This window comes from Pisolithus orientalis (assembly GCF_024613125.1).
Source record: "Pisolithus orientalis strain OTSU chromosome Unknown F5J12scaffold_2, whole genome shotgun sequence".
Classification (NCBI taxonomy): Eukaryota; Fungi; Basidiomycota; class Agaricomycetes; order Boletales; family Pisolithaceae; genus Pisolithus; species Pisolithus orientalis.
This window is the reverse complement of record NW_026260783.1, coordinates 1,709,343-1,720,806: the sequence shown is the minus strand read 5'-3', so window position 1 is coordinate 1,720,806 and position 11,464 is coordinate 1,709,343. Positions and strand designations below refer to the sequence as shown.

General features: G+C 45.8%; 1 protein-coding gene across 1 annotated transcript; it reads right to left on the bottom strand.

The window, feature by feature from the left end:
• Nucleotides 1-1,663: 1,663 nt before the first annotated feature.
• On the bottom strand, nt 1,664-3,929 carry F5J12DRAFT_887993 (uncharacterized protein; the record flags this gene model as incomplete). Its single annotated transcript, XM_051747224.1, has 3 exons — nt 1,664-1,982; nt 3,443-3,668; nt 3,725-3,929. 3 exons carry the CDS (start codon nt 3,927-3,929, stop codon nt 1,664-1,666), a joined length of 750 nt encoding a protein of 249 aa, XP_051605072.1.
• Nucleotides 3,930-11,464: the final 7,535 nt, after the last annotated feature.

Sequence of the window (11,464 nt, the reverse complement as noted above, 5' to 3'; positions counted from 1 at the left end):
AGCACAATCTTACCTCCACTTGGGCTTGTGATTATGCAGTAGACCTGGACTCACTGCACCAGTACCTATGTGAGAAGATGACCCTTTCACAACAACATTACCAAGGCCTGGCCAATGCCAAATGCATGTTGGCCCCAGACTTCAAGGTTGGTGACCAAGTATATGTCAAAGCCGAGTACTTCCAGTCAACCTGGCCTTCCAAGAAGCTCTCAGAGAAGAACCTTGGACCATATCTGGTCATAGCTCAGGCTGGTACCCATTCGTTCACACTGCACCTGCTGGACTCAATGTGTGCAGTCCATCTGGTCTTCCATGTCTCCCAACTTGAGCTGGCCATCCCTAACACTATCCTGAACCAGACTCAGCCACCACCCCCACCAGTCAAAGTTGACAGTGAACTAGAGTTCAAGGTGGCTGAAATCCTCAACTCCAAGGTTGACTGGCATCACCAGTGTTGGCTTCAGTACCTGGTCTGGTGGACCAGTTATGAAGGGACCAATGAAGAAACCACTTGGGTACTTGCTACTGAGCTTGACAATGCCTCTGAACATGTACATGAGTTCCACTTCTGCTACCCCACTAAACCCAGCCCTTTACAATGAGGACCAGCTTCAACCAGCCTCAGCTTCTTCTTCTGTTTTCTATCAGTGCCTAGTTTCTCCTGATCTCTTACTTACCTTGTTTTCCCCTTCTTGTTTCTCTTATTTTACTGTATAACACCAGACACCAGACACTGGACACATCACATTCACAGAGAAGGATAACAAAGGCACTACACTATAAACACTACTCAGCCATACCTTCATCCTCCCCTTCAGCCTCCTCCTTCCTTGTCTTCACCATGGTTCTTCAACCAGTGGGCCTCCTTGCACAACTCATTGGAGTTGAGCTCAGATGAGCCCAAGTCCAAGGGGGAGACTGCCATGCCAAAGCCATAAGACTCATCAAGTAGTGACTAGAGCATGTTGGCAATGCAGCCCAAGCTTTCAACTGCAGTCTCACGAAGTTTGAATAGGCTGGCCAGGTTGTTGGCAATCAGCCCTGCTGTATCAATCAAGCACTCAAGCTTTTCTTCTAAGCCTGAGTAGTGCTCAGTGGCAGTCTCCCACAACCTACTCCCACCAGCCTCAGGTTCATCAAGGTCCAAGACCTTGACTGGCCTTGCACCTGTCCTTGCCCACTTTTGTTTGCTGGGCCCAGCCTCAGCATTCTCCTCATTGACCTTCCTCTTCTTCCCCTTGTCACCTTGGGACTGGCCTCAGTGTCTTTCCCATCCTCAGGCCAACAACACTTGCCTTTTGACTGGTTGCATTGCACACAGGCAATGCACTTCTTGTTACCATCTATGACAAATTCACAGACAGTTTTGGCCCAGGCACAGTGGGTACAACTAAAAGCATTGTTAAGAGGGATACACACAAGGTTGGAAAGGTACTCACCTGGGGTCCATAACCACCTTTTTGACCTCTTCTGAAGGGGTGTTTCTGAGTAGTGACAGACTAACAAGAGAAGATACTAAATAGCTTCAGTAAGATAGCTGTAACTCATAATAAAGGAACCTCACCTCAGGCTTCTATTGGGAGAAGACTGAGGTGCATGAATGAAAAACAATGTGCTGAAATGACTGTGCTTATGTAAGATATTACTGGTGTAAGAAATATAATTAATGTGCATCAACAACCTTGCCAGCCTCACTACCACTGGCCCTGGCTTCATCACCCTTCATGGCCTCAGCCTTGTGTTTATGCTTGGCCTCTTGCCTCTCTTCCTCCTTGCACACCCTTTCCTCTTCTGCCTCCTGCACTGCCTTCTTGGCCTTGGCCCTCTCCCTCTCTGCCCTCTCTGCCTTGGCCTTCTCTCTCTCCACTCTCTCAGCCTCAAGCTGAGCCTGTTCTTCCTGCCAGGCTTGCTCAGCTGCCTTCCATTGCTTTCTCTCCTTTGCCTTCACCCTCATCACCTCCTCTTCATCATTGGTGTCATATCTAATGTCATTGTCAGGGACTTGGGCCCAGTTGATGACAACTCAGCCTTCATTGTTGTTGTCAGCAGTGACAATTGGTCTTGAGTCGGACATAATGAGATGGAATGCAGAAGAGAGATGCAAGGGGCTTAGTGGGCCACAAGTATCAGTTTTTTCAAACTCAGCCTACCACTCTCACAGGGGTCTCATGGGTTTGACCCCTAAGAGGGGGATACTGTCATAGTCATGTCTCGACCCCAGCTGGACTCAGCCTCACATTCATTTAGTCTGGCCTCAGCCTTGCCAACCACTTACCCCAGTTATTCTAGTGTGGTTAACACTGCTTTGCAGTGTGTGTCACTTTGGTTGAACTCTGCCTGGTCTTGTCCCCAGTCTGCCCTGTCCCGGTCTCTGTCACCTTAGTCATACATTACTAATACTAGTCTTACCAATCACCTTAGCAATCTTTGCAAGACCAGCATTACTGGTCTCTGTACTATAGTTACTTCCAGTATATAAACCTGTAGATACTTGGCCTGTATCCCCTTAGTCTGAAATCAACTAAGTTACCCTGATAACCCCACCTTGGCCTCAGCCTCAGACTGAAACCCATGCAAGGGAATAGCACTGCCTTCCCAGTCACTAAGTCCAACCAGTCCACCTTTGTTCCCCTGCTCCCCACCTGTTCCCAACCCTTCAGCCTCATGCCCACTTCAGTTTCTGGTCCAGTCTCGACCTGGACACCTCAAACTTGACAGCAGTGCACAAACAGAAACAACACTGACAAGTTTCACAGCATGCAATGATGTCAATTGAAGCTGTGCTTGATAATTGATGTAAAATATACCAAATTGGCCACTATCTCCCCTGAAAAGGTTATTTATCTACCAAAAAAAATTGACACACCAAAAACCTTATGGGAGAAACTTCAGAGCTGTGTATTTGGACATATTTTACCTTGCTGAATCCATATCTGGAGTTAGTTTGCCCCCAAAACTCTGTGTGATGCTAGACCAAACTTGTCAAGTTTTCTTGTCCACAACTGTACACTGGACATGGACCTAGGAGGACCAGAGTGGAGCAGCACAAGGCTGAGAGGCCAGAGTGGACTGGAGATAGGAGTGAAGCATCAGACATGAGATATCTGTGCTGGAGCTGAGTTATTTAGGACTGGAGTTGAGTTAGCTGGGCTGGAGTAGGGCCATACTTGACTGGAGTTAGGGGCTATGGGTCCAGTCCAGATCAGGTTTGAGTCTGAGAGTCATGCATGTGACACCCTGTTTAATCTGCATGCATGCATCACAAGTCTTCCTGACCATTCCTTTGCAGGGAATCTTCTTCACAGTGCTCTGCATGCATGGATCATTGTGTGTAATCATTGCAGGAGAGATTTGAATCTCCTTGCTATCCAACAAGGTTTGTTGAGATCACTGTGCAAAACAGGTGTTAACAGAGCAACCTACTATGAAAATCATGACAAACCTTGCATGCTCCATGTGCAACATCCATACCACCACTGTTGAGCCAGGCTCTGTCATGGGCTCCTCCCCCATCTGGATGTCCTGTTCAGCTTTCATGGGTGCATTGGCCTCTTCTGTAGTCCATTGCTTGTACATGTCATCAGCTTTGGTCAGTACTGGTGCATCCACAGCATCAGCCCTCATAACTATGCTGAGCTCTTTCCCCAGCTCAATGATTGGCACAAGTGCTGCCTGGACAGTGACAATCAGTCCTGTGCAGCTAAGACATCAATAAAGATGGTACCTTCCATCTTCTCCTCCCACCACTGCAACCACATCAGCTTCTCCCCCCTCAGCTCCCTCTTATCATCAGGCACACTTGCCTCAGCAACAAGGGCTTCCAACACAACCATTAGTTGTTCCTTGATAGTGGCCTTCTCAACTTCAGCCAGGTCCAGGGTAACAGGGTGCACAAGTTGTGAGAGATGGGGGAGGTGATTGGCAGACATGGTAAGAGTAAAGATAAAAGTGGTGAAAGGGATGGAGGGGAAGAATCAAAAACAATATGAAGGTTTGAGCCATGCACTAGCAAATATATATGCAGTAGCCATGAGGCACTTGTGTCATCTGTCCAGACTTGTCTACATGTCATTCAACAGTGTTCTCTAATTCCTCAGCACCATGCTTCCATCACTACCATGTGGCATTATTATTTATGCCCTCTGCACCTCATGGCTGACCAGGGATAGTCAGCATCTGAGTCCCCCACAGGTGTGAGGAATCCACATTCCACAGATGCATAAGACCCTGTAATCAACCTTTCCACAACTACTATTATGTGCTGTAACTGCTTGCTGCCATTACTATCCACATGCTACATTCCTGCACCAACCACTATGCTCCCATGAACTCACTCCCTTCTGTGCACTGCTATACCCATGGCTTCTGTGTTCCAGTTGTTTTCCCTTTCCTTGGACTCTTTCATTTACCCCACAGTCTCTTTCAGCATCACTTGTATACCCTTGGCTCCTGTTCCAGCCTTTCTGGTATGTATGCACTGTTACTGTCCTTTGTTTTACTTAGGTACAGAATGATACCTTTTTGCACTTGGAAGGTCACTATGAGTTTCTTTTCACTTCATCAACTATGCCTGCCTCACAAATTGCTGCTTATGGACTACATATACTGCTCATATAGCCAATACTACAACATGGAACATGCCATGGATGCTATGAAACACTACCACTGCACAGTGCTGAGTCCTGCCTTCTAGTTTCAACAGTCCAGAATCCCTTGGGACAAGCAATTTGTTCCCTTCACTTAATTGTTGTTATTTAAACCAGCTAGTCTGTGCTACACAGCTACTTGGGTTTTCCTTACAACATGCTCTAAACCATCTGAGGGACAGACCTTGACAAGCCTGAGACCAGGTTGAGTTGATATGAGGCCAAGTCCAGACTGGGGTCAATCATGACATAAATGCACTTTTAGTGTTTCCTCCAATCCCAGGTTTTATTAACTTGCTGTTCCCATTTCACTCTGATGATGACCCCAAGGCCTGCCACTTGGGCAAATTTTCTCATTCACCTTGGATTGGAACCCAGAAAGAATAACTTTGAGGCTCTACTGAAGTCACATGAGTCACCCAGCAATTATATCATCACCTTGTTTACACAGTCACTGCACCCCAAAATTTGTCATGCATTTTTTGGCAACCATGATCCTCCCAAAAACAAAGTCTGATTCAAATCATGGTGGCAATGATGTAATTATGTAGGATTGTAGGCTTAGCCCATCGAAGCTCAATGCCAATGCACTGCCATGCTGTGTACTTGTGAATGAGCATGGGGACTCGGAGACACTGTGGAGACAGGAGTTGACAACAGAGCAGTGAGCGGTACACAATCTTTAGATGTCGAAATCTGAGACTTCACTGAAGCAAGGGATGCAGGCTATCATCTCAGTATTATCTGTACAGGTGGCAGTGAATTCTACCTGTCTGTATCATTACCTGTAATCGACCTAACTGCCTGCATCCCTCCACATGCATTATTCACCTGGGACAGACATTTCTTGCAACCTGGTCAATGTCTTACTCTCCTCATATCCGGATTTCAAGGCTTCTGTCCAGTTCTCAGCCATGATGGTTCTGTGATTCCCGACATTGCATTTGCAAGTGTCACACTCAGATTCAAATTAGGACTCTCATCGAACTATAAACCTCCTTTAGACCAAGTTAGATCTGCCTTCTGTCAATACATTCATGTCATAGAATCGGAAAGTGGCATTGCTGATGGATCTGCACAGTTGTTCAAAGAAAGGTTACAACATGAAGTAGCAGGTTGTAAGGTTTGGACTGAGGCTGTCAGCCACATGTCACTTGTTCAATATTCTTTTGGCATTTCTTCTACATATCTCATTTGTGATTGATCTAGTTCTTATTCACACCCATTCTTACTGATATTGCATGCCTGTTCTCTCTACTATAAAAAGGGCCATGTATCTTAATGTACAGGGAGAATTTTCCTACATACTGGAAATACAGACCTTGGCGTCTCGGAACTTCGAGGTAACCACAGGAAAGCTCCTCATGTAGTGTCATCACAAGTGCCTCACTTCACTGTCGCCACTACATATTTTTTTCCAGCCTATACAGTCTAACCCCAAACCCTAAACAATATCCCCACCAATACCTTCTCCACCATCTGCAGAACTGATCCCCTGCAGAGACAAAAGGGTACGTATCCAAATACTTAATAAAAAGATGGTTAACACCCAAGTGTCCATTCACTGAGCAACAAAAGCTTGAGCATCATCCTTACCTCCTAGCCCAACAACTCAGCCTGGCGCTGAAGTCATCAATAGGTCCCTGCTTCCGAAGCTGACTCCATTAGGAAGTCAGTATTCCACCCCAGTTGGTAAGCCCATTGAGGGTAGTGTCCAGAGCTACAGCAATGTGGTTAAAAATGGCTCTAGGAGCCCCAGTCTGGTGTACCATGGTGTGGCTGTAGACACTCCTGGTTCGAGCCCTAGTTTGCCAGTGTATCCCAGTGATGACATTGTCCCAGAGACCTCACAAGCTAGATCTGTTAGAGTTCAGGTACCAACTCACAGAGATAGTGATGCCTTACCCAATGATGTCCAATGCAAATCCATGTCCATATTCCCAGTGAGCGAGACAGAGGTGGAGTGCACTGAATGGATGAAAGTGGTGTGCAGATGATTGCACAATCATCATGCCCAAAGCAAAGTAAGACCAGATGTCAGAGATGCCATCAGACAGGCAGAATGACAAATGACCCCAGATGAAAGAGCACAAATCCAGAGGAGGTCTTTGTCAGTGGCAAGAAGTGGCACTGATGAGTCTACATCTGAGAGTGATCAATTGCCTGAAAACAAAGATCCTAAAGGGAAAGGCCCTGACCCTAAGAACTGGGGAGGTTTAAATTTTGATGATGCAGAAGTAGATCCTGATGCACAGCATGCAGCCCTTGCATCATGGAATATGGTGAATGTGCTCACCAAGGACAGTGGACTAGAACACCAACCTGGTGTGCTTGAGGGAAGCCACTCAAAGAATGCAGACCTGCATAATAAAGATGGAGGCCTGACCACTGATAGCAAGAATGTGGAATGTAGGTTTAAGAAAGAAAAGTCTAAGCACAAAAGGAAGACTAAAAAGAAAATGACTAAGCCTGTGAAGGTGCTCCTGAATCCTGTAAAAGATATGGTGGATAAAGCTGTGCACCCAGATCACAAATGGTGAGAACATCAAAAGATGCCTAAGGCCATGGAACCTATAAAACAGATCAACCTGAAGAGCTTCATAGGACTCACATTCAAATGGATAGAGAAGGACAAGAAATGCTCAAAGAAAAATAAGAGAAAGGTGAGATGAAAGTTGGACTCTTCCAGCAATGAGGACTCCAGTTCATCTGAGCCCAAAGACTCGTCCAGTGAGAGCTCTAGTGATGATGGCTCACCTTCTTCTAGCTTGAGTAGTGATACATTGAGTGATGATGACTTGTCCTCAATGAGCAGCGACTCCTCATCTGACATGAGTGAATCATCTACAAGCTCGCAAAGACAACAAGGAAGGTCCTGATGCTGTAAAGGGCAAGGCAAAGGACACCATAAGTCTAAGAAGCATTCCAAATCCCAAAGAAAGACCATGCTCAAGCCTATCCCACTGGACAAGTATGATGGATCTGATGACATCCACGCTTTCCAGCAATTTGTTACTGAAGGTGCAGCCTACATCACAGATGGCCAAGTCAAGCCTAAGAAGTGCACTTTTATTCTATCACACTACTTGACTGGAAAGGCACATGAGTTCTATGTGCGAGAAGTGTCTGGAGACCCTTACAAGTGGAGACTTTCAGACTTTTTCACACAACTCTTCAACTATTGCTTCCCTATCAATTTCCAAATGCGACAAAGGGAAAAGCTGCAATCCTGTTATCAGAATTCTAAAACAGTTAAGAACTACCTGTATGAGCTCAACGAGCTGTGGAATATGATTGGGGAAACAGACAAATGTACCAAAGTCCACAAGTTCTGGGCTGGCCTTCAAAAGGAACTGTGGAGAGATCTGTGGAAGGAGAAGTTGAATCTGGAGGTCTTGTTGTTAAAGAAAATCACCACATTGGCTGAGATACTTGAAATTGCACAGACAGTCACTGGTGATTATACCTGCAAATCTAGAAGACAGAGAAGTAAGCAAAGGATGCTGGAAAGCACCACTGCCTCACTAGAGAGCCCCAAATGGTGGAAATCTGGATACAAACAAAGGCGTGATTGCAAATGAAAGGCCAGGGGTGAAACCTACCAGAGGGACAACAATCCTGCAGAATCCTCTAACCAGGGAGGAAGGTGGGGAAAATGCCCAAAAAAACACAAGCATGATACTCCAAAGTTGAGTAAAGAGGAACAGGAACAGCACAAGACAGAGGGACTTTGCTTCAATTGCCACAAGTTGGGACATTTCTCCAGGAACTGCCCAAGTCAGCACACCATATCCTTGTCGAGCAAACCTCCAGGGTTATCTAGCTTTGGTGTGGATGTCAATTTTGGTGATGTGGAGAATCAATGCCAATTGTCCAAATCATCCAAGAATGAACCTGGACTGTCATTGAACTTCATACCTGTCCAGAGATACACAATCCAGGATGAGGATGATGACCTCCCTGACCTGGAGAGTGTATGGAGTGAAGACGAATATGATGGTCATGACAATGAAGTCACCACTGACTATGAGGATCCTAACACAGGGATGCAAGTGTATGTCTATAATAGTAGACAATTCTGCAGGCCTCACAAGGGGTACTATGGGATCAGACACCCTTTAGAGGATTGGGCTATGAACCTGTTATTGGGAATCTGTTATCCAGGCGATGACCCAGAATCACTCTGCACCTACATGGATTCACAGTTCCTTGTATATGACCTGGGGAACAGGAGACACATGATTGTTGAAAGTGAGTGTGATGTGCTTGGACCTGAGGATGGGATTACTGTCAAGACAGACTTGTTGAGCAACCCATCATTCCAACTCGACAGTTGGTATTGGTTCTGAAAGGGAGAGCATGCTGGGATTCTGAAGCCAGAGTTGCGATGTCAAGAAAGGGCACAGACTTGGAGATCAAAACCCATAGGGCATCCCATTGAAGACTGAGTTGCTGCCAATCTTGAGGAATATAGCCTACAGATCCTGGAAGGGGGAAACTGAGACAGGTTCATGTGTGTTAGGGAAGATAACTCAACCATACACATACTTGACCATCACATGGAGGTTTGCCTAGCTCTCCTGCTGGATAAGGTAACCATACCAGAGTTCAATGTCATACACTGGTATGCAAGGGAATTGGTTTGTGCACTTATGGAGCACTTATGGAGCGATCCCTTGGAGGATGATGACTTGGGAATTCAACTCCTGTTCGAAAGTGAGGAGATTAGTGCAAGTGATGAGAGATCAGACTCAGAAGAAAACATACTATGCGGAATGGCCCAACTGAAGAGTGCCAAAGCCCGCACCAAGGACAAAACTGTTCTACAACAAAACTCCTCAATCACAAAAGACTTCATGTGCAGGATACCCAAGCCACTGGTAGTCATTGTGCACATAAATGGCCATCCAGCACATGCACTGATCGATACTGGGTCACTGGCTGATTTCATGTCAGTAACCCTTGCAGAACAACTAAAGGTCAAGCAGATCCTGCTCGAGAAGCCACTTACCATACAGCTCGCCATTCAGGGCTCAAGATCTAAAGTGAATTTTGGCATGAAGGCCCAGCTCCAGTACCAGGGGATTGACTGTGAATGATATTTTGATGTCATGAACCTACAAAACTACAATCTTATTCTGGGAACACCATTCCTTTATCAGCACAAAGTAATGGTGGGGTTACACTCACCTAGAGTCATTGTTGGAAGCGTATTGCCCATGGAGATGAAAGGAGTGCAGGTTTCCACTCTGGAATCATGTGTGACAGAAGTTTACCATGACAATCTTGAAAAGGCAAGAATGTACTTACAAGAGCTCACCAAGCCACTGTGCTCTCAAGCTGGCACTACAGCACTGCCCCCATTCTGAGCGATCAACCATGAAATACCCCTGATCAATGAAAAGAAAGTCTATCATTGGAGACCATTGAAGTGTCCTGATGCCATGCATCACTTATGGACAGAAAAGAAGAATGCCTACCTTAAGACTGGTCATTGGGAGTTGACAGCTGCATGCAATATGTGCCCAATGATGCTGATCCCAAAGGCAGGGAACCCACCTCAGCTTCAAGTGGTGGTCAACCTGCGAGAATGAAATAAGAACACTTGTAAGCTGTCCTCACCTATGCCAGATATGGATGGAATTTTGAGATGAGTGGCCAAAAAGCCTTATTGATCAATCATCGATGGTGCCAATGCCTACAAGCAGATATGGGTGGTACCAGAGTATGTTGAATGAACAGCAGTAACAATGCCTGACAGAAACATGGTCAGTCTCGTCGTCCAGCAAGGAGATTGTAATGCACCAGCCACTTATCAAGCCCTGATGAATCACATTTTTGGGGAGTATATTGGCTCCTTCATGGACATATACCTTGACAACATTATCATCTATTTGGACACATTAGAAGAGCACATCCAACATGTCAAGACTGTGTTGGAAATACTCACCTGAGAAAAGCTATACCTGAGCAAAAAGAAGCTCAAGTTTCTGAGTGACAAGGTAAAAATCCTGGGCCATGTGGTCACCAATGATGGGATAAAGATGGATCCTGATAAAGTTGACCGCATCCTCAACTGGAAGGTTTCAACAAATCATACACTGTGTAAAGGATTCATCGGGTCAGTTGGTTACCTCACAGATGATATCTACAAAGTCCATGTACCTCTAGGGGTGCTCACCAAAGCAAGCACAGAGACTTGCCCCTTTCAATGGACGTTCACTGAGCAATGGGCCTTTGAAACTGTAAAGCAATATGTTGCCACTTGTGCACAACACTGTCATGTACCCCTCAATTATGGACCAGACTGCAATCCTGTCTGGGTAATGACTGATGCTTGTGGGAATGGCATTGGCAGTGTTGTAGCACAAGGAGTGGATTGGAAGTTGGCCAAAGTCACCGCATTCTACTCTGCAAAGATGTCTTCAGCTCAGCACAACTACCCAGTCCACAAACAGGAACTCCTCACAGGAGTGGAAACAATGTTGCAGCACTGGGACATCCTCCAAGGTGTACATTTCACTTGGGTAACCAACCACAAAAGCCTGACATATCTGTTGGATCAGAAAGACTTGTCTGGGCAACAGGCACAATGGTTGGAGAAGTTAGCTGAATTTGACTTTTGGAATCAGGTATGTACCAGGAGAGGAGAATGTTCTTCTGGATGCTCTTTCCCAAATGTACAAGTTTGATGCTCCCAGGACAATCCATGCACATAGTGAATACCTGCATCATGACCTGGACATCGAGGAGACAGTACCACCAAAGGAGAAGCAGCAGATAATAAGCTCACCTTTGTATGTAGGCATTGAGGCACT